Here is a 24251-nt window from a genome sequence, read left to right as displayed (position 1 = left end):
TACATTCCACAGTCATCAAGCTCGTCCTAATCCTTGCAGTTGGTGAACATGCAGTGACATATAGTATCAAATTATCCTTCAAAATCTTAGTAGGCTTTAACAATTAGACCACCCCAGTCTATGACTTAATGCAGTCAGTCCAAAACATCCTCAAGATGTGTTTTACATGACTTATAGCAGTAAATCCACACTGTGTTTGATCTTTTAATTTCAGTCCTATTTTTTCTAGTCATTTGATTCGTTTTTCAGTTATTAAATTAGCCATGGATACTCTACAAGTGTTGTTCGGTTCAATGTAACTGGGATTTTCATCAACCTAAAGCAAGATTACACGATCAAAATCTGACATTCCAGATGAGAGGACTAACATTTAAGACCAATACAGCAAACAGTTTGTCAGAAGATATGTCTTTCTCCCTTGGAGAATTGCTGCATCAACTGTAACCAAACTAAATCTATAAGATTCATTTGATCTGGAAACCTGACAAAACGTTACCATAAAATTCTACTTTGGCTCAGTTTTTGAAGCCTTTTGGTTAACTGTCTATACCTTTCAAAAGTTTTATTTTTTTTTAATTATTTTTTACATAAACAATGTCATTTTGTTAGTACACTGTGTGGCCAATCATTTATTTTCAACAGCCCAAACTTAGACAAAATGTAAAGCTTGTGGCCAGCATAAATCGTATGGTAATAGTAGAAGTTAAATAATTAAAGTCAGTGAAATAAGTGAACAGAGAAGCTATTGAGGAAACCTTGCAATTATGATAAAGAATAGAAGTGAACTTAATTTACCCTCAAAATGAATGGGTTGAAAAGCAAAGCAACAAACAGGAAATCAGAGAAGGCTGCTTTTTTATTCTATTGCAGTGCAATGCATCACAGAAGACACCATGGAATGTGATGTGATGCGTTGTAGCATGCATGCTTTATAATGGTGCGCTGGGTGCTACTGAATTGCACTGCAGTGCACCAGTGGGACTATGCCCTAATGGACCGCCCTATCCAAATACTATGTTTCAGTCTATGGTACATGCTTGAGGATTCACTATAAAAGTCTCTTTGTTCCTTTATCTGTGTTCCAACAGTCATGGCAGCATCTGAGCTAATTTGTTCTGCCAGTGACAAACAGTGGGTAATTTTTGCATTACATATAGTTACATAGTAGGTGAGGTTGAATAAAGACAACAGTCCATCCAGTTCAACCTGTGTAGGTGTGTGCGGCTGTAATCATCTCACATACCCCTGAATGTTCTGATCCTTGAGATGTACGTCTAATAGTCTTTTGAAAGCCACCATACTACCCGCAGAAACCACCTCTTGTGGTAGAGAATTCCACAATCTTGTAGCCCTAACAGTAAAGAACCCCCCACGTTGCCTGAGGTTAAAACGCTTCTCCTCTAATCGCATTGTATGCCCCCGAGTCCTCATGCAATCCCTTCGACTGAACAGCTTTTTTTCTAAGCTGATATCCCCATTGAGATATTTAAAAATTGCTATCATGTCCCCCCTCAGGCGTCTCTTCTCCAGGGAGAATAAATCAAGCGATTGCAAACGCTCTTCATAATCAAGGTCCTCCAATCCCCTAATCAGTTTAGTTGCCCTTCTCTGGACTCTCTCCAGCTCCAACACATCCCTCCTGAGGACTGGCGACCAGAACTGGACAGAATACTCCAGATGTGGTCGCACCAGAGTTTTATAAAGAGGAAAGATTATAGACTTATCTCTGGAATACATCCCTTTCTTTATGCATGCTAATATTCTGCTGGCCTTGGCAGCTGCCGCTTGACATTGCATGCTGTTGCCTAGTCTATCATCAACCAAGACTCCCAGATCTTTCTACATTTTTGATTTTTAGTAGTTTAAAACCATAACTGAAAAACAGTGTGTTTGCTAAACTAATATGTACAATAAATAATTCACTTTTTATTTTAAAGCCGAACTCCAGTACAAATGTTTTTTTCCCCATGCATTGGGGCTATGCCCGCATAGCACGGGTTAACTGCTCATTTGTCTAGGGGTGAAAACAGTGCCTATACTCCCCCGATCCTTTGATCCTCCACAAAACAGAGCTCCCCTACATCCAGCAGTTATCTGTTCCTGACGTGTTCACATCCAGAACCAGTTTATGAGCGTGATGATGTAAGGAACATTAAACCACACAAGACCGCAGGGGGCGCAGGGACCAGTCTTGCGCTGGGAGGATCGGAGGATTAGGTGAGTATTTCCAAGCTCTCCAATCCAATAGACAAAAATGAGCAGTTAACCCATGCACTGCTAGCACAGCCCCACTGCATGGGGAAAAAAATGGCCCAGAGTTCAGCTTTAAAAAAAAAAGCACTGCATGCATTTATAGTGCCATATAAGTACCTGTAATAAATAAATAATAAATACATATAAGATTCTAGGGCTTGGGTTTAAATCTACTTAAAAAAATGTTCTGAAGGACTGAAATCATGCGCTTTGGCAGTAAATGGGCTGCTTACAGTATCAAGAACACTTGTGAATATTATATCTGTACAGTTAACAGCAGCTTCAAGAGCATGTAAAATATGTGAATGCATCATACACTTCCTTTCCTGTAGCTTGCAAAGAATACTGGGAGCTGCAGTTGAATCCTCTTGAGTCATAAAGAGTCCCATCCATGTAAATATACAGGAAAGTGTAATTCCGCCTGTGCAAAAGAGGGCTCTTCGGCTGCAAAGTGGCCCCCAATAAGTAGGACTTGAAGGGGATTTCATTAAATCGGGGCAGAGTGTGATATCGTGAGAAACACGTTATCAAATGGAGTGTTTTACTTAGTGATTAAGTAGATACCAGTTCACCAAGTTCGCCAAATCCCCCCCTAATCCCGGCACTCCAATAAACATTTAATGAGCAGAGCAGTTCAAAAAGGCTGGCGGGGGATTTAAACCTTCAATCTTGTTTTTATTGACTGTGGAAACTCAATTTCGAATGCCGGTTCATCTGCTCTCTGACGATCCTCCAGCGTTTGATATTAAACGTTAGATAGAAAAGTGAGAAATTACATGGATAGAAATAGACCTAAGGATACCAAACATGCCTGCTGTGAGATAACTAAGGGCTGCGAAAACAGAGAGGGAAGGAAACTTTCCACAGCTCTGAAGGGTAATTAAAAGATATATTCTCCTCCATGAGGTCATTCTAATTTGCATTCAATATTCTTACAATAGTCTTATCCTTTTAACCCACATTATTAACATATAAGGTAAAAGGTTTCCATTTTTTTTTTTTTAAATAGGTAGTACAGGCACTTGGATACATACAAGTCCCAAAAAAATATCCAGGTAAATACATAGAAAAAACAAATAAATAAATGAATAAATATAATGAGTGTAGCATAATATACCGTATATGGCACCACATCCCAAAATTTGCATACAAGAAAAAGAGAGGAATGACACTAGGGATTTTTAAAATGCTCAGAACCCCCAGAGACAAATCCACAACATTAATATAAAAGCATACAGTGCATTGCGAAAGTATTCGCCCCCTGGAACTTTTCGACCTTTTGGCACATTTCAGGCTTCAAACCTAAAGATATAAAACTGTAATTTTTTTTGAAGAATCAACAAGTGGGACACAATCAAGAAGTGGAACAAAATTTATTAAGAATCAACAAGTGGGACACAATCATGAAGTGGAACAAAATTTATTGGATATTTCAAACTTTGAAATAAAAAAAAAATGGAAAATTGGGCGTGCAAAATTATTCAGCCCCTTTACTTTCAGTGCAGCAAACTCTCTCCAGAAGTTCAGTGAGGATCTCTGAATGATCCAATGTTGACCTAAATGACTAATGATGATAAATAGAATCCACCTGTGTGTAATCAAGTCTCCGTATAAATGCACCTGCACTGTGATAGTCTCGGAGATCCGTTTAAAGCGCAGAGGGCATCATGAAGAACAAGGAACACACCAGGCAGGTCCGAGATACTGTTGTGGAGAAGTTTAAAGCCGGATTTGGATACAAAAAGATTTCCCAAGCTTTAAACATCCCAAGGAGCACTGTGCAAGCGATAATATTGAAATGGAAGGAGTATCAGACCACTGCAAATCTACGAAGACCTGGCCGTCCCTCTAAACTTTCAGCTCATACAAGGAGAAGACTGATCAGAGATGCAGCCAAGAGGCCCATGATCACTCTGGATGAACTGCAGAGATCTACAGCTGAGGTGGGAGACTCTGTCCATAGGACAACAATCAGTCGTATACTGCACAAATCTGGCCTTTATGGAAGAGTGGCAAGAAGAAAGCCATTTCTTAAAAATATCCATAAAAAGTGTTATTTAAAGTTTGCCACAAGCCACCTGGGAGACACACCACACATGTGGAAGAAGGTACTCTGGTCAGATGAAACCAAAATCAAACTTTTTGGCAACAATGCAAAACGTTATGTTTGGCGTAAAAGCAACACAGCTCATCACCCTGAACACACCATCCCCACTGTCAAACATGGTGGTAGCAGCATCATGGTTTGGGCCTGCTTATCTTCAGCGGGGACAGGGAAGATGGTTAACCACTTTACCACTAGAGCATTTTGCTGTCTTACGTCTGGGCCACTTTTTGCGATTCGGCGCTGTGCGACTTTAACTGACAATTGCGCGGTCATGCGACGCCGTACCCAAACGAAATTTATGTCCTTTTTTTTCCACAAACAGAGCTTTCTTTTGGTGGTATTTGATCACCTGTGTGATTTTTACAGAGCGTTTATTTTGAAAAAATAACAATATTTTTAACATTTTTTTATATGAAATTCCCCCCAAAAAAGATGTAAAAACCAATTTTTTTTAAAATTTTTGGCCAATTTGTTTTCTGCTACCCATGTTTGATAAAAAAAAAAATCACAATAAGCGTATTTTGATTGGTTTGCTCAAAAGTTATTGCGTTTACTAAATAGGGAAAGATTTATGTCATTTGTGGTGTTTTTTTTTTTTAACGCGTAATGGCGGCGATCTGCGATTTTTTTTGCGGGACTGCGACATTGCGGCGGACAGATCGGACCCTTGACTGACATTTTTGACATACCAGTGACATTACTGCAGTAATCAGTGCTATATATATGCACTGTTACTGTAAAAATGACACTGGCAGGGAAGGGGTTAATTTTATTGGAGAGGGAGGGGTTAATGTATGCCTGGTGCTTACTAACGTGTGGGGGGGGGGAGGTGACTGTGTGACACCAGGACAGATCCAGGGTTCAGCTGTGCTGAACCCTGAAATCTGACCCTGCCTGTCACTTAGGAGATCCACTTAGGATCTCCAAACTAGATTCCCCGACGATCGGGGAAGAGCAGCGGCGATCGCCGCTGCTCCTCCCCTGGCCCGACTCCCGCTGTGACTGAAAACAGCGGGAGCGAGCCTCCGGCGCCGCGTGCGCGCCGCCGAGAGAGGGGAATGTCTGGTGACGTAGACCTACGTCGCCAGACGATAACGAGCCACTGTGCTGCAGGAGCAGCACAGTGAGCAGTGGTAAAGCGGTTAAAATTGATGGGAAGATGGACGGAGCCAAATACAGGACCATTCGGGAAGAAAACCTGATGGAGTCTGCTAAAGACCTGAGACTGGGACGGAGATTTGTCTTCCAACAAGACAAAGATCCAAAACATAAAGCAAAATCTACAATGGCATGGTTCACAAATAAACATATTCAGGTGTTAGAATGGCCAAGTCAAAGTCCAGACCTGAATCCAATCGAGAATCTGTGGAAAGAACTGAAAACTGCTGTTCACAAATGCTCTCCATCCAACCTCACTGAGCTCGAGCTGTTTTGCAAGGAGGAATGGGCAAAAGTTTCAGTCTCTCGATGTGCAAAACTGATAGAGACATACCCCAAGTGACTTACAACTGTAATCGCAGCAAAAGGTGGCGCTACAAAGTATTAACTTAAGGGGGCTGAATAATTTTGCACGCCCAATTTTTCAGTTTTTTGTTAAAAAAGTTTGAAATATCCAATAAATTTCGTTCCACTTCATGATTGTGTCCCACTGGTTGTTGATTCTTTACAAAAAATTACAGTTTTATATCTTTATGTTTGAAGCCTGAAATGTGGCAAAAGGTCGCAAAGTTCAAGGGGGCCGAATACTTTCGCAAGGCACTGTAACCTCTTCACTATGGAGAGTTAGGGCTGATGTGGATAATTTAGGCAAACAGATGGAATGTGTAGAGACAAAAATGGAAGAATTCGACTCCTTTAATGCCCTGGTTGACTTGACTACTGAAACAGGAGTAGATGTTGCTTGACTTAAAGCTAAAATAGGGGACCTGGAGTACCAATCCAAAACAGAACAACCTTAAAAAAAAGAGGGATTCCTGAGTCTGTGCTCCCAGATCAACTACCCACTTATTTCTGGCAGTTGCTCCATGCTATCCTCCCAAATGTCCCTGCGATGGAACTGGTCATGTATAGAATACACCGTCTCCCGCTTCTGTCTCATCGTCCAGATATCATCCCGAGAGACGTGATTCACAGAGTCCATTTCTTCTACGTTAAAGAACAAGTCATATCGCTCTTCAGAAATCCGGAGTCTGTGCCTTCCTCGTATGCAACCTTGAACATTTTTCCAGACTTTTCCCGCTATACCAAGCAGCTGAGGAAAAACATGACGGTAACCAAAGCTCTTCACAACCACCATATCCCATTCAAGTGGCGGTTTCCTGAACAACCTCTTAGCCACAGTCAATAGAACAGTCAAATTTTCCACATTTGAAGAGGGTCTGTCGTTTTTGAGGCAAAAAGGCATCCTACCAGAGGCTACATCTCCTAGGCTAGAGTCTACTCCTCCCACCCATGTGTCAACGAAATGGCAAGTACTTTCCTATAAAAAGAAATCCAAGAAAACATATGTCTGTCGGCCTACTACATCGACTTCAGCTTTCACTTGAGGTCCCAAAGGTGGTGTAAATAGGACCATCATAGCTCGAGAACCCTCACACGGTCATGTGCTATGTAAGATGCACCTGGATCAACGTTGGATCCTTATTTTTTACGCTTACTGTCTTCATCCTGGTTTCCCTGTTGGGTGTGCATAAGTAATGTTCTCTGAATATACTGCCTTGGCCCCCCTCTATCCACCAAGCGGACCTCCTACCATAAATATAAACAAGATTATGCAAACAATTAGGCATGTAAATATGAAATGATTTTATAGAAAGGAGTTTCTGCTATTGTAGAAATGTGGGGAAACAAGTTTTTGACACGTTTCGCAATTAAGTGCTTCCTCGGGAGACCTCAGGATAAGAGCAGTGCTGCACCTTGGACCTAAAATGGCAGATACACTCCTATTGAGCTGCAGTGAAATAAGGGGGAAAAGTAGACAGCACCAGAGCCACCTCCCCAAAACAGGGGGACACCCCAACCTAGTAGATATGTATATGGCTTCATAAACGACAAAAACACGATGAGATGTTAAAATGGTTGTAAACCCACAACATATACCCAGCGAAGAGACTATCCTCAGGTGATACACAGAGATTAAACAAATCCTCCCACATAATTTGTACCTGTTTATCTGCAGTCTTCTCTTCTCTACAGCCATTCAAAATGCTGAATTTCTAAGCTTGACTGAGACTTCAAATAAAAAGGGGGAAGAGAGCTGAAGTCACAGTCTGCAGACCAGTGAAGAGAGCTATGACAGCTGATTGGAGGGGAGAGACCCACCTTCCTTCACACAGCTCACAGGAACAGAGCTGAGGCTGTCAATTTGCTTGAGGCACCATTTTTCTCTTAGTGTCAGAAAAAATTGTCAGAAGTGATTCATGCTGATAGTAGAGAAATGATGTGACATTTAGTGCTCTGGGATAAGTCAAGTATACACTATAGAAGGATGCGCTTTTTTTCGTATTTCATGTCTGAGGTTAACAGCCACTTTAATGGTGATCACAAAAAGAGAAATAGAGGCAGGAAAAGAAGACATACTCCATAAAATGTCCAGCCACATTTGCCCAAAGAAAGAAAGAATAAAAACCCAAAAAATACAAACTGTTCAATATGCTTATGTAAGAACTACAAAAGAATTGATCAGTTTAATTAGCTTAAATCTTATTGGGAAGTCAGCCAAAAAAATAACAAAAAAAAAATAGGGAAGAAATATGGCTAGACATAATAGGATACCTTGTATCTACAAGGTGGACTTGATCAGCACAACATGAGGCAACTTAGGTAAAAAGTAGATAATTGTTAATAATATGTGAAGTACCCAGCGCTTGTTATTTGAAATTTTGCAGCAACAACCACCCAACCTGTCCTGAAGAAGCGAAAAGTTCCTATTGCCAAACGCGTTGACTTGTCAGAGTGAAGTAATTATAAACACTGAATTTTGAGTACATGTGATGATATTTATAAAAGTGGAGCACAAATTTATTCCTGATACTGGTCACACATGCTACATTTAAGAAGGTGTTTTATTATTTGAATTTTTAATCTTTGTGATAAAATATATACTTTTTAACCAAGTTGCCTCATGTTGTGCCGATAAAATCTGCATTGTAGATACGAAGTATCCTATTATCTCTATGCATATGCATATAGGATGTGGCACGGTGGAGGTCTATTGATTATGTAAATTAGGAAGAAAAGTAAAAAAAAATAAAAATTAAACTCCCCTTACACTCTGACTTTTGCACAAGCTCCTAAGCAACGGTGACGTCATGGGCCTAAGGCAAGATCCAGAAATACAGAGGACACCAAATCTCATAAAAAGACTCTCCAGCACTGTGTAGCAGCCCCTGCTTGCAATATTTGGGATCCTCAGTCTTCCCAGAATCTTGCATGAATGACCATCATGCCACTCTTTCCAGTGTGAAACTGGTGTGTGTTAATATATTGTTTTTACATGATGCAAGGTCTCCTTTAACCACTTGCCTACTGTGCACTTAAACACCCTTCCCATCCAGGCCAATTTTCAGCTTTCAGCGCTGTCACACTTTGACTGACAATTGCGCGGTCATGCTACACTGTACCCATATGAAATTTTTATCATTTTTTTCACACAAATAGAGCTTTCTTTTGGTGGTATTTAATCATCTCTGGGTTTTTTATTTTTTACAAAAAAAAGAATAAAGACAGAAAATTTTGAAAAAAAAAAGTTTTTCTTATTTTCTGCGAGTAAATTTTGAAAATAAATTTTTCTCCTTCACTGATGTGCGCTGATGAGGCGGCACTGATGGGCACTGATAGGCTGCACTGATGGGCACTGATGAGGTGGCACTTATGGGCACTGATGAGGAGGTACTAATATGCCGCACTGATGAGCACTGATAGGCGGCACTGATAGGCGGCACTGATGAGCACTGATAGGCGGCACTGATGAGCACTGATAGGCGGCACTGCTGGGCACTGAGAGGTGGCACTGCTGGGCACTGAGAGGCGGCACTGATGGGCACTAAGAGGCGGCACTGATGGGCACTGATGGACACTGACGGGTGGCACTGATGAGCACTGATGGGCGGCACTGATGAGCACTGATGGGCGGCACTGATGAGCACTGATGGGCGGCACCATCAGTGCCCACACTCAGTGCCCATAGTGCTGCCAGTCAGTGCTCATCAGTGCCTAGATGAGCAGGCACTGATGGGCACTGACTGGCAGCACTATGGGCACTGATTGTGGGCATTGATGGGGGACACTGATGGCGGGCACTGTTGGGGGCAATTTGTATGTTTTTTTTTACCTTTTAGTAATCAGGGCACTGGTGATCAGTGCACTGATTACATGTCTCTGTGTCCCCAGCGGCTGACGGCTCCCCCTCCTTCCTCACACTGCAGGCTCCGTGTGAGGAAGGAGCGCCGGCGATGAGAGATGATCTCATATGTTTACATATGAGATCATCTCTCATTGGATGGTCCGATCACGTGGTGAATGGCCGCTGTGATTGGTCATTCACCACGATCTGTGATCGGCTGTGTCCAAGGGACACGGCCGACACAGATTCTCCCCGATGCGCGCTCGCGGGAGCACGCGGGGAGCCTGCTTCTGGGAGGCCGTTTAAAAACGGCCTCCCGAAAATTCGAGTCCGTGCTGCAGCCGTATATAGGCTGTAGCGCGGATGCGAGGAAGTTAATGGATACAACCCACCAGCATCGGTCTCGGACTGTAATACACTATTCTTCTAACCCACTCTCGATTAGTAATCTGGGAACCCCCTTACTGGTAAGAATGCAGGAGAGGTATTCCAAAACACGCCTAAAGCAGATGCCCTGCTTTCACTCAGATACAGAAAAAGCCTCACGCATCAGTGTTTTAAACTAATCGCGTTCAAACCTGCCTTGAAATTGTGAATCTGATGAGCGATGCAGGAAACCGAAAGTAACCACAGGCTTTAGGAAGCAGAAATATCCATTCCACATGTAAAGAGTCACGTGAAATCTGTTTGGAATGGCTTACAGAGACCCCAGACTAATTTAAATGTCACTTGACTTTAGCCGGCCACGTGTGAAACTGTATAGCAGGCATGGATGGAACACATTATGTATGTGCTCTGCTTGATAAAAAATAATGTTCTTTAGCATGAAACATACAGTGTATCCGGAAAGTATTCACAGAGCTTCACTTTTTCCACATTTTATGTTACAGCCTTATTTCAAAATGGATTAAATGCATTATTTTCCTCAATATTCTACAAACAATACCCCATAATGACAATGTGAAAGAAGTTTGTGTAAAATCTTTGCAAATTTATTAAAAATAAAAAACAAAAAAAATCCCATTTACAAAAGTATTCACAGCTTTTGCTCAATACATTGTTGAAGCACCCTCGGCACCAATTACAGTCTCAAGTCTTTGAGTATGATGTTACAAGCTTGGCACACCTATTTTTGGGCAGTTTCTCTCATTCTTCTTTGCAGGACCTCTCAAGATCCATCAGGTTGGATGGGGAGCGTCAGTGCACAGCCATTTTCAGATGTCTCCAGAGATGTTCAATCAGGTTCAAGTCTGGGCATCTCAAAGTGTACATAAGTATTTACAGCCTTTGCCATGACACTCAAAATTTAGCTCAGGTGCATTCTGTTTCTACTGATCATCCTTAAGATTTTCTACAACTATTGGAGTCCAGCTGTGGTAAATTCAGTTGATTTGACATGATTTGGAAAGGCATACACCTGTCTATATGAAGTTCCAAAGTTAACAGTGCATGTCAGAGCAAAAACCAAGCCATGAAGTCCATGGAATTGTCTGTAGACCTCTGAGACAGGATTGTATCGAGGCACAGATCTGGGTAAGGGCGCAAAAAAATGTCTGCAGCATTGTAGGTCCCAATGAGCACAGTGGCCTACATCATCCATAAATGGAAGAAAATGGAACCACCAGGGCTCTTCCTAGAGTGGGCCGCCCAGCCAAACTGAGCGATCGGGGGGAAGGGCTTTAGTCAAGGAGGTGACCAAAAACCCGATGGTCACTCTGACCGAGCTCCAGCATTTCTCTGTGGAGAGAGAGCCTTCCAGAAGAACAACCATCTCTACTCCACCAATCAGGTCTGTATGGTAGAGTGGCCAGATAGAAGCCACTCCTCGGTAAAAGGCACATGACAGCTCGCCTGGAGTTTGCCAAAAGGCACCTGAAGGACTCTCAGACCATGAGAAAAAAAATTCTCTGGTCTGATGAAACAAAGCTAGAACTCTTTGGCTTTAATGGCGAGTGTCATGTCTGGAGGAAACCAGGCACTGCTCATCGTCTGGCCAATACCATCCCTACAGTGAAGCATGGTGGTAGTGGCAGCATCATGCTGTGGGGATGTTTTTTAGCAGCAGGAACTGGGAGACAAGCCAGGATCGAGGGGAAGATGAATTCAGCAATGTACTGAGACATCCTTTATAAAAACCTGCTCCAGAGCGCTCTGGACCTCAGACTGGGGCGAAGGTTTATCTTCCAACAGGATAACGACCTTCAGCACATAGCCAAGATAGCAAAGGAGTGGCTATGGGACAACTCTGTGAATGCCCTTATAATGCAAAAAAAGGGGCTTTGCTGGAGGATAGAAGGTCAGTTTAATTAGCACCACATCCCGTATATACAATATTTGAATAGAAAATCTTAATGGGACTTTTTAGGTGCAAAAAAGGTTTACAAGAAAACAGTTTAAAAAAATGTATACAAAATACTTTAATTAGTTGACCACAAGGCAATTCTACCCAGCTGACAGCTTCCTTCTCCCGCCGCTGCCACAGCATTCGTCCGTAGCATGCAGAAGGCACGGCATGACTGGAGAGAGGGCGGGACTTCTCTTTCAAGTTAATAGGCCAGTGATTTATTGCTAGGATGCAGGGCAGTCCTAGCAACCAATTCACTGCCTGTTAATCTGTAAAGCATGTCCCACCCTCTGTCTGGACATGCCTTCTGCCTTTTATCTGCTGTGTAAGGTAGGATCGCAAACGTTGGAGGAGGATTACAGAGACAGATGAGTGGCTGTAAAGGGGACAAGAATAAAAAAAAAAGGGGGGGGTGGTGGTGCTGTGAAGGGGCCTTGGAAACAAAGGAGGGGGGGGGGGCTGTGAAAGAGACTGAGATGAAAGTAAGGGGCTGTAAAGAGGACTGGGGTGCTAGGAGGGGGGATGTGATGGGGACTGGGGTGCTCGGAGGGGGGCTGTGATGGGGACTGGGATACAAGGAGGGGGGCTGCGAAGGGGACTGAGATGCAAGTAAAGCGAGGCTTGAGATGCAAGTTAAGGGGGGCACTGAAGGGAACTGGGATACAAGCAGAGGGGCTGTTAAAGGGACTTGAATACAAAGAGGGGGGCTGTGAAGGGGACTGGGATACAAGGAGGGGGGTTGTGAAGGGGGCTGGGATACAAGGAGGGGGGCTGTGAAGGGGACTAAGGTGCAAGGAAGGGGGGTTGTGAAGGGGACTGAGATGCAAGTAAGGTGGGGTTGTAAAGGGGACTGGGGTGCAAGGAATGGGGCTGTGAAGGGACTAAGATGCAAGTAGGGGGGCTGTGATACGGACTGGGGTGCAAGAAAGGGGGTCTGTGATGGGACTGGGATGAAAGAAAGGGGGTGGATTCAAAGGGGACTGCGGTACAAGGAAGGGAGGTTTCAAAGGGGACTGCGGTGCAAAGAAGGGGGACTGCAAAGGGGACTGAGGTGCAAAGTAGGGGGGCCGTGAAGGGGACTGGGATAAAAGGAGAAGGGGCTGCGAAGGAGACTGAGATGCAAGTTAGGGTGGCTGCAAAGGGGACTGAGGTGCAAGGAAGAGGGGCTGTGAAGGGGACTGGGATGCAAGGAAGGGGGGGCTGATGTAAAGGGTGTAGGTCTCTGAAGTAAGGTGGGGGTGCTGTGATAAGAAGAGGGACAGAGGACAAGTAAAGGAGGCACTGTGATGTAAAGGGGGGGGGGGCGCTGTGATGTAAAATGGGAGGACTAGGATACAAGGAGGGGGCTGTGAAGGGGACTGAGATACAAGGAGGGGCCTGTGAAGGGGACTAGGATACAAGGAGGGGGGCTGTGAAGGGGACTGAGGTGCAAGGAAGGGGGGCAGTAAAGGGGACTGAGCTGCAAGCAGGGGGGGGGCTGTAAAGGAGAGTGAGGTGCAAGGAAGGGGGGCTATGATATGGACTGGGGTACAAGAAAGGGGTCTGTGAAGGGGACTGGGATGCAAGTTTGGGGGGGGGGGCTGCAAAGGGGACTGAGCTGCAAGGAAGGGGGGCTGTTAAGGAGACTGAGATGCAAGTTAGAGGGGGCTGCAAAGGGGACTGAGGTGCAAGGAAGGGGGGGCGGACGTAAAGGGTGTAGGTATTTGATGTAAGGTGAGGGTGCTGTGATGTGAAGGGGGACAGAAAACATTTGAGTAAAGGAAGCGCTGTGATGTAAAGGGGGGCGGTTATGTAAAATGGGAGGACTTGGATGCAAAAGGGGGCTGTGATGTAAAATGGGAGGACATGAAAAGCAGGCACTGTAATGTAAAGGGGCTGTATTGTAAAGAGGGGTTTTATTGTAAAGTGGGGTACTGTGATGTAAAGGGACACTGTAATGTAAACAGGGGCTGTATTGTAAAGGGGGTTCTGCAATGTAATAGCGGCGCTGTAGTGTAAAGGGGGGGGGGGCTGTGATGTAACGGGAAGGACTGATGACATTGATATAAATGGGGAAACTGTAATGTAATGGGGAGGGGCTGTAATGTGATGAAACCGAGTCGTAAGCCAAACAGGGGACTTGGACCGCGGCTGGATAGAAATTTTAATGACCGGACCTCTGAGAATTTCAATTCAATACCCCTGCTCTAGTAGCTCACACTAGAGGGTGCTATTCAAGTACAAAGTATATAAAAAAAGAAACTCAATATGACCTTAAACTCAGAATCAACACTCTCTGAAAATCTACTGTAATGTAGCTTATTTTTTTATTTAACAAGCAACCCCTATAAACATAGGCTAACAACATAGGCTGTGTAACAATTAATAGGCACTAACAAAAATACTCCAAAACACACATACCTAATGGAAGCTTAGCTGTGAAAAACATTTACAAAAAATAACTCACATCTCGTGCTTTCCCATAAAATGCCTCCTGGAATGAAGCTTCTAGTGAACCAATAAAGAACACTGGATGGCACTCTCCATACCTAGAAAGGAGGAGGGAAAAAAGAAAAATGAAAACCAAATATTAACTCACTCACTTGGATTGCACAGCCTATCCCTTTTCTTCCTACCATGCCATACTACTGGTCCGCAACTATGCTACACAGATTCACTGACCAACAGCAGGAGTACGGAGGCATCTCAACTGCAGCAGTCACCCAAACTTAATATAGTAGAGCACTCCAGATTTCAGGTTTACTAGATACTCATTACAGTGTACAGTGTCCATCTGTATATGAAGGTTACCTTTTTCACACTACATTAAAGTGATTGTAAAGTCTTGTGTATTTATTTCTTTTTTTCAACAACAAACATGTTCTACTTAAGACTCCGTTCACACTGGGGTCCTGGTCGCCTGACAGGTCGCCTGCCCATAGATTAGCACAGGACCCGTTCTAATAGGAGCGACACAAGTCGCTCTGACTTAGAAAAAGGGTCCTGAGCTTCTTTGGGGCGACCTCGGAGCGACCTGCATTGACTTCAATGATATGAAGTCCGTGCAGGTCTCTCCGAGGTCGCGGTGCGCGCTGTGCACCGCGACCTCGCAGGTCGCCCCGGCAAGTCGGGTCGCTGCAATGTGAACCGGCTCTAAGGCTTGTACACACTTGGCGAAAACCGGACAAAATATCCTCCAATTTTTCTCTCTCTTGCTCAGCGTTCATTACCGTTTTTAGTTGACAGTGCATAATGTTCACGAAATTCTCGTCCGATTAATTAATTAATTTTATTATATATTTTCATGTGACAACACTCACGAAATTAAACTTTGCTACAATGTAAAGTAGTGAGTCCACTCAAAATAACTCAACACACAGCCATTAATGTCAAAAACTGCTGGCAACAAAAATGAGTGACCCCTAAGTGAAAATGTCTAAATTGGGTCCAATTAATCATTTCCCCTCCCCGTTGTCATGTGACTCGTTAGTGTTACAAGGTCTCAGGTGTGAATGGGGAACAGGGGTGTTCAATTTGTTTTTTTTTTCGCTCTCCCTCTCCAATACTCGTCACTGGAAGCTCAACATGGCACCTCATGGCAAAGAACTCTCTGAGGATCTGAAAAAAAAGCAAAAGAATTGTTGCTCTACATAAAGATGGCCTTGGCTATAAGAAGACTGCCAAGACCCTGAAACTGAGCTGCAGCACGGTGACCAAGACCATACAGCAGTTTAACAGGACAGGTTCTACTCAGAACAGGCCTCGCCATGGTCCACCAAAGAAGTTGAGTGCACATGCTCAGCGTCATATCCAGAGGTTGTCTTTGGGAAATAGACGTATGAGTGCTGCCAGCATTGCTGCAGAGGTTGAAGGGGTGGGGAGTCAGCCTGTCAGTGCTCAGACCATACGCCGCACACTGCTTTAAATTGGTCTGCATAGCGGTTTTCCCAGAAGGAAGCCCCCTAAGTATAAATGTCAAACTTGGGCCCAAAGTATCAATATTTTGTGTGGCCACCATTATTTTAAAGCACTGCCTTAACCCCATTGGGCATGGAGTTGACCAAAACTTCACAGGTTGCCACTGGAGTCATCTTCCACTCTTCCATGACAACATCTTGGAGCTGGTGGATGTTAGAGATCTTGCGCTCCTCCACCTTCCACTGGGGGATGCCCCACAGATGTTCAATAGGGTTTAGGTCTGGGGACTTGCTTGGCCAGTCCATCACTTTTATCCACCGCTTTTTTAGCAAGGCAGTGGTCTTGTTGGAGGTGTGTTTGGGGTTGTTATTATGTTGGAATACCCAGTCTCTGAAGGGAGGGGGGGGATCATGCTCTGCTTAAGTATGTCACAGTACATGTTGGCATTCATGGTTCCCTCAGTGAACTGTAGCTCCCCAGTACCGGCAGGACTCATCAACCCTAGACCATGACACTCCCACCACCATGCTTAACTGTAGGCAAGACACACTTGTCTTTGTATTTCTCACCTAGTTGCCACCACACACGCTTAACACCATCTGAACCAAACAGGTTTACCTTGGTCTCATCAGACCACGGGACATGGTTCCAGTAATCAATGTCCTTAGTCTGCTTGTCTTCTGTTTGCTCGTTTTCTTGTGCATCATCGTTAGCAGAGGCTTCCTTCTGGGATGACAGCCATGCAGACCAATTTGATGCAGTGTGCAGCGTATTGTCTGAGCACTGACAGGCTGACACCCCCCATGACAGCACAGACAGGCTGAACCCCCCCCCACCCCCTCCAGGCCTTCAACCTCTGCAGCAATGCTGGCAGTGCTCATACATCTGTTTTAAAAAAAAAAACACCTCTGGCTATGACAACAGAGCACATACACTCAAAATGGAGAGGTCTGTTCGGAGTGGAACCTGTCCTGGTAAACCATTATATGGTCTTGGCCACCCTGCTGCAGCTCAGTTTCAGGGTATTGGCAATCTTCTTGTAGCCTAGCAATCATTATGTAGAGCAACAATTCTTTTATTTAAGATCCTCAGAGAGTTCTTTCCCAAAGGTGCCATGTTGGAACATCCAGTGAGAGTGAGAGAGCGATAACATCAAATTTAACACACCTGCTCCCCATTCCCACTTGGGACCCTGTAACACTAACGAGTCACATGCCATCGGGGAGGGAAAATGGCTATTTGGGCCCAATGTGGACATTTTCACTTAGGGGTGTACTCACTTTTGTTGCCAGCGGTTCAGACATGAATGGCTGTGTGTTGTTATTTTGAGGGGACAGGAAATATACACTGTTATACAAGCTGTACACTGACTACTTTACATTGTGGCAAAGTGTCATTTCTTCAGTGTTGTCACATGAAAAGATATAATAAAATATTTACAAAAATGTGAGGGGTGTACTCACTTTTGTAAGATACAGTATATATCTATATATAAATAAGTGATGGGATACATAGAGACACTTCCCTTTCCTTCTCTCATCCCATTATAATATATATATATATATATATATATATATATATATATAATTTCTATTATTTTTAACCCACTGGTGCTGATATATAGGAAGAAAGAAGTCTTTTTCCTCTAATTGCACCAGCTTCTCTCCCAGATTCTGCACAGCAGCAAAGCAGAAGAATCTGGGATGGAGATATTTCAGTGTAACGGCCATTAATATCTTCAGACCTCAATTTTATAAACTGGCCGTTTGTGACAGAACAGTTGTGTACTGTGATGAGAACATGTTCTATGCTCCTTATCTCAGCTGTGATCCCGAGGATCACGGAGTTTCTCTGTTTCACAAATGAACACCTTTGTTAGTAGAAATTCACTGACATTGTGGTTACGCAGTTCTCAGACCTAAGCCACACCCACTGTCATTCTCCTATCCAATGAGAGCACTTTCATGGCAAATAAAAGCATTCTTATTCCACGGAGGAATATCATTTTCTAACTAATAAACAGCAGACAACTTGGTGGTTCTCTTCTAATAAAAAACTTTCACTTTTTAAAAGTTTAACATCTGTTTTTAAAGTTTGTGACAATTATCTGCAACATTACCTGGAGGAGAATTCTGCTGTGAACTGCAGCAAAGCATCAGCTTCATTTTCAGCATTTTCAGGCACTATGAAACAAAGCAAATATTTTAGTCTAAGTGGAGATCCTAGGTGGTGACAGTTCTCAATGACTGCGTCACATCTGATGCTTCTGTGTCTGAGACTGGTACAATAAAGGGGGGCATAAACAGTGGCAGCTAATTAATTGGCCATAAATACTTCTGGTTAAATCATATCTGTAAATTATTCAGGCTTGAAGATAAACTATTCTGTCATCAGCACAGAAAAGGGTTTTTCGTAACAATGCTCCTTATCCAAAAAGAGCCATAATAGTATGAGGTAAACGAGAGCTGGTTGCTTTTCTTACTAGAAATGGTCATTTTAATCTGCAATTACAATTATTCTATCTATCAAGGCAAATATGCTGGCTGCTACTGATGGTAACAGAAAAAAAGAGATCATTCTCCAGCACTGTAGGGATAGAATAATAGCTTCCTTCGTCAATCCCTTGCGGTTGGCTCAAAGTGTAAACTCCCTATAGTACTGAAGGAAGGTAGCAGAGAGTAAGCAAATCCCAGGTGAAATTTGTGTGGTGTTATAAAGACCACATAGCTGAGATCTTGCTGGATTGTGGAGAGGTGAATAAAAGACTTAAAAAGTGTTTGTTAAGGTAAAAAAAAAACCACACCCAATCCTAGGTCTGTATGCATGAACTCTAATCTGGTGAGGGAGCCCCCCACAAATTGCAAAATACTACACTACTCGGACACTCTTCAATACCTTTGGGCTCCCCCCTTTTGTTGCCTCCTTTGGACCACAGTTTTTGGGCTCACCTGTTCCATCTAGGAGTCCAGTACTTATGTGTTGCATTCATGAATGGGAACTTGAATAGTGTTTGCTTCTAAAGATTTCATGCATGTTTCAACACTATACAGCCAAGGACATTTGAATGATGTATAACTGTCATCAGGAGTATACGTACAGGACAAATACTACAGTGTCCACTTCAATTTGCCAATACTTGGGGTTCTGAGACCATATATGATTTATGAACTGAAGCATATGAGAGAGATGGCATGTTTGCATTTGAATCTATGATGGTTCTACATTCCCAATGTGGAAATACTGCATCTCAATACAATATTTAATTGAAAGCTCAACCACTAACTATCTCATTATTAAATTTCAGTTGTTATCTGGTGGCCACCTATATTCATTGGTATAGGGGTCTCCAAACTTTTTATACAAAGGGCCAGTTTACTATCCTTCAGACTTGAGAGGGGCCGGACTGTGGCCAATGGGAGTAGAAAATGGCGAGGTGTTGATAACAATTCTCCTTCATTGGTGTCCATGTGAAAAATAATACCCCATTATTGGTGTGGGTAAGAGGAATATTGTGGCATCATTGGTGTCAATGTGAGGAATAGTGTCCCTTCCTTGGTGTCAATGTGAGGAATAGTGTCCCTTCTTTGGTGTCAATGTGAGGAATAGTGTCCCAATCGTGGTATTAGTGGGAGCAATAGTGCCCCACTGTTGGTGTCATTGGCAGGAATGATGCCCTATTGTTAATGTCAGTGGGAGGAATAGTGCCCCAAGGGCCGGATAAAGGCAAGTAAAGGGCCGCATCTGGCCCCTGGGCCACAGTTTGGAGACCACTGGTATATACGATAGTATATATGATAGGCATATCTAGGTTTGCACTATTACACATAAATACCCATAGACTCCATTGGGTGGAGTCTAGGCAGCAGGTCATTTTAGTTTCACTTGTATATCCATATGAATGTGTGTATTTTAAAATAATGAATAAAGATATTGGTAATTTTTCAATTGGGAGATGTCATAGGTTTCTTTTTCCTGGATAACATTTTCTGGGAAAGGTTACATTGATACATTAGGGGAGAGGTAAAGCCCATATCCATTTGTAATTGGGTTTATAGTATGTTCTAAGACTTCACACTGCTCTCGGCTGGGAAAAGGAAGGGATGTTCTGCCGCTGGGTCTGATTGCATTCCACTGCCAAAGAAACGCAGAACCTTGGCGGCAGCGGCTTTTCTTTTTCTGATGTACATGCCCCCAACACTGTACATGCCCACCAGCAGGTCCGTGCATAACTGTGGAAACATTAGTCATAATGTAACCTGCACTTCTGATGATGAAAACAACTGGAAATGTATGTTTTTTTTTTTTTTTAAACTAAGCTCACGGTAAATATATACATTATTTTATCTGGCAAGTATTTTTTATTTTGGGAAGCAAGAGTTACAATCAGTTTAAAAAATAAGGCCCAGTGATCGCTCAAATTCAAGAAAAAAAAAGTTTAAGTCTGCTAATGCGAGGGAGTAGCCTGGTCAGGAGCATAGTAAGTATGTGCCTGTCACATTACTCATAATTGTCGACTTTGCTGTGTTAGTGGGGTGACTTACTCATTGGGGACTTTCGTAGTGCAGAAGAGGACGACATTCCAAAGAGCTCTCCATCGTCCACCCCAAATTCTGTAGCGTCTTCAAAGTCATCTCCATCGCTATCGCTGATCATGTGAATATCTGTACACTGCTAAGAAATAAGTAATGGTGTTATGTTCTTGAAGACCATGAAAGTTTGAAAGTACATGGATAAATATAGGACACGACAGCTGCAGCCAGCAGGCTAAGCAAATGTGACTTCAGAGTTACCTGCTTGTTGGGAAGGAATACACATACATTAATAAAGGGGATCTTTACCCAGAACAACTCGATGAAAATAATGTTCTTTAGCGAGAAACATACTTTCCACATTAGTAATTATGATACCAAAATTAGTGTGTGGTGTAAATTGCCTCTAGCATTGCTCCTGTTTCTTCTTGCCGGAGGCTGCCATTTTGCTGAAGTCCAGAGCCCCTGAACTGCAGTAAATCTTTAGGCTGTCAGCAGATCAGCCTCTACAAATTCAGCACATTGCCTATAAATAGAGAAACTGAGCATGTGCAAAGCAGGATGAGACTGTGTATTACTGGATTTTAAATAGTATAGGAACTTCTTTTTAATGTTTTACATATCTATACCTGGAAAATGGCTCAGCCTTAAGTAATCTAGCAGGACTTAATTTTCTAACTAAAGTTTCACTTTAAATTCACCTTTATATTTTTTTCCCCAATGCAGTAGCGGAATAACTGCTGAAATATGGCTAGCTACAACTGACAACAACATACATATTTTGCCTCTGTTTTCTTATAGATATTCTCCGGCTGATTGCAGCTTTATCCTGCTACGTTCCATACCTTTTTATTGGACAATGAGGTGATTAATCACATTAGGGAACCTATTAGGAGGTTGTCAAGCTCGGCTTTGACAATTACAAGTTGACATTTTTCTGTAATTTTAGCAGACTTAATTCACAAATTTTGATGGACTCAGATGTTTTTTTTTTTTTTTTAAAGTTCCAACTCAAGGAGCCTTTTCCTAGTCTATTAGCTTTGTGAATTGCTTATTGCATCTTGATCTGTTTGGCAGGCATCCCTTGCAGCAAAAAATGTAAATTTTTGGAGAGATACTCTCAATAGGAAAATACATCTAAAAGGGATGAAGACCCAACAGCTTTCCTCATTAGAGCCCTGCAGGTGCTACAGCTGATTGATAATTATTAAACCACTCCCATTAGATACACTTTCCCACATGGACACAAACACACAAGGGATTTCTTCAGAACAAAAGGTAGGAATCTGCAACAAACTTGATTAAAATCCTTGTAATATACAAAGATCTCTCTCTTTTTTTTTTCAACAAAAGTGGAGTTAGGGCTCTTTCACACGGGCGTTCCGTATGTCCGTTTTTCATCCCATCCGTTTGCGGATGAAAAACGGACATAATGTATCTCTATGTAAATACGGATGTCAGCGGATGATCATCCGCTGACATCCGTTTTTCGTCCGTTCCGTTCAGTTTTTTGGAATGGAAGAGAACCCTATTTTTTCTTCCGTTCAAAAAACGGAACGGATGTCAGTGGTGTCATCCGCTGACATCCGTATTTACATAGACATACATTATGTCCGTTTTTCATCCGCAAACGGATGGGATGAAAAACGGACATACGGACCGGATGACACAAGTGTCATCCGTGTCCGTTTCAGAAAAAAAAAAAAAGGACCTGATCGGGCAAAAAAAAGAAAAAAAAAGAAAAAGAGCCCTTACTCATTAAAAGCCTGGCAAGAAAAAAAAATGGGATTTTTGACTTACCGTTACACAGCTCCTGATTCTTCTTAACCATTGGGTTATACTGCCCCCTACAAAAGTAGGACACTAGGCAGGAAACAGCTCGACTACGCCTATGTGCAGTCCCAGGGGGTATATACCCACTCTCAGCTATGGGCACTCAGTTTTGTTACAAGCAGTATCAGAAGAAAACCAACTCCACAGAGGGGTGGGTGCTATTTCCATCAAGGAACATCAGAGAAATGGATTTTACGTTAAGTCAAAAATTCAATTTTCTCTTTCGTTCATTGACTTACACAGCTCCTTATTCTTCTTAACCATCGGGACATCCCAAAGCAGTGTTAAACATGAGGGGTGGGAAAAAAGCAGAAAAAAATTCCCAAGGCTAACCAAAGCCAACCAGGTAACATGGAGCTCAACCATAAACAACTGGAGCTCACCTTAAAAAAAAAAAAAAAAAAAAAAAAAAAAAAACAGTACACCCTCAAAAAAGGAACAGGTCCTCTAAACAGAAGTCAGCAAAACCTTGCGGCCAAAAGAAGCATTCACAGATGCCAACACATCCACTTTATAAGAATTTTGTAAAAGTGTGCACCAATGACCAGGTGGCCGCCTTGTAAACCTGCGTCACTGACACTTGATGATGGAAAGCCAAGGAGACACTAAGCACCCTAGTAGAGAGCTCCTTGACAGGGAAAAGAGGAACCTGACCCCTGATGCAACAGGCCTGAACCACCGTCTTTCTGATCCATATTAAAAATGGTCGCAGAAGAAGCGGACTACCCTTTAAGAGGTCCATCCCTGAGCAAAAAACAGAGAGTCTGACTTCCTAAAAGATTCCATAGCTGCCAGGTACACCCTAATTACCCAGACCACATCGATGTTTATCCTGGGACACAGGGAATGCAACACAATGTCTTCATTCAAATGACAGTCAGAGACCACCTTAGGAAGGAATGATGGATGAGGCGAAGCACCACCTTATGCTTGTGAATCACCATAAGGTGAATGACAGAATAACGCCAAAGACCGCCAAAGCCGATATCTGCCCCTTGATGGTACTCAAGGCCAATTTCTGTTCCACACCCCGTTAAAGGAAGATTAAGATCCGATCCACCGAGAAGAAGCGAGGATGAACCTCAAGAAACTCACACCACGCAATGTACGTCTTCCAGGTAGGATGGTAGATCTTCCAAGAAGTACATTTCCTAGCTTTCAACAGTGTAGGAATCACCAAATCAGACAAACCTCCAACCTTCATCACCTGGCGTTCAACAGCCAAGCCGCAAAGCCAGCGACTGTAAAGCAGAATGGAAGATAGGTGCTTGGGACAGCCAATCCTCCCTGTGAGTCGAAACCCCTCAAGGAGAATCGGCAACCAACCGTACCCGATCGGCGTGCCAAGGCTGGCAAGGTCAGTCTGAACAGAATCCCTTCTGCTTTGATCCTGCACAGGAGGCGTGGCAGAAAATTGAGGAGGCTGGAACTAATCGGTCAGCCCACCTTAGAATGCCGGGTACTTACCGAGCCGCCAGGACAAAATTGTGCCCCTTTGGAAATTGACATAGACCACGGCCGTGGCATTGTCCAAATTAATTCATACTGGACACCCCTGAAGATGTCCAGGTCCCAGTATAAAAGTTTAGCCCACTCGGTCAGAGCTTGTGATATCAGGGCAATAGTAAATACCGGCCTAAATCCTTAACCAGCCAGCGAACAGGTGGTGGGCCAGAGCCTCCGCCCTCCTATCAGCTGGATATTTAAAGGCCGGGGACTCCTCAACCGGAATGAAGGTAACTTTATTTAACCTGGAAACCGGCTAGTCCACTACGCAGTTAATCCTTATAAGGACACTGCAAGCAAAAAGCGCTTAGGAACCACTGTGTTTTGAACAACCCCACTGTTTTGTGACAATGTTGTCAAAGTAAGCGGAAAAGGGAACACCCTCGCCGCTTTGGAGGGCCAGTGGGTGCCAAAAGGAATCAGGGCATTTGACGCAGC

At 43.2% G+C, this 24251-nt stretch overlaps 1 protein-coding gene across 2 annotated transcripts in view; it reads right to left on the bottom strand.

The window, feature by feature from the left end:
- FAF1 (Fas associated factor 1) overlaps positions 1-24251 on the bottom strand; it is a 515086-nt gene that overhangs the window by 170876 nt on the left and 319959 nt on the right. Inside the window, exons 10-12 of one of the 2 annotated variants that reach the window (XM_082265737.1) lie at positions 20487-20616; positions 18065-18128; positions 14495-14576 (exon numbers count right to left, since the gene is read on the bottom strand). In XM_082265737.1, the coding sequence (XP_082121863.1) occupies positions 14495-14576; positions 18065-18128; positions 20487-20616 (276 nt within the window). The remainder of the gene's footprint in view (positions 1-14494; positions 14577-18064; positions 18129-20486; positions 20617-24251) is intronic. The other variant, XM_082265738.1, reaches the window with a different exon arrangement.

This window comes from Pelophylax lessonae, assembly GCF_965119305.1.
Source record: "Pelophylax lessonae genome assembly, chromosome: 8".
Taxonomy (NCBI): domain Eukaryota; kingdom Metazoa; phylum Chordata; class Amphibia; order Anura; family Ranidae; genus Pelophylax; species Pelophylax lessonae.
The sequence above is the reverse complement of the archived record's forward strand: the minus strand, read 5'-3'. Positions and strand labels throughout refer to the sequence as shown.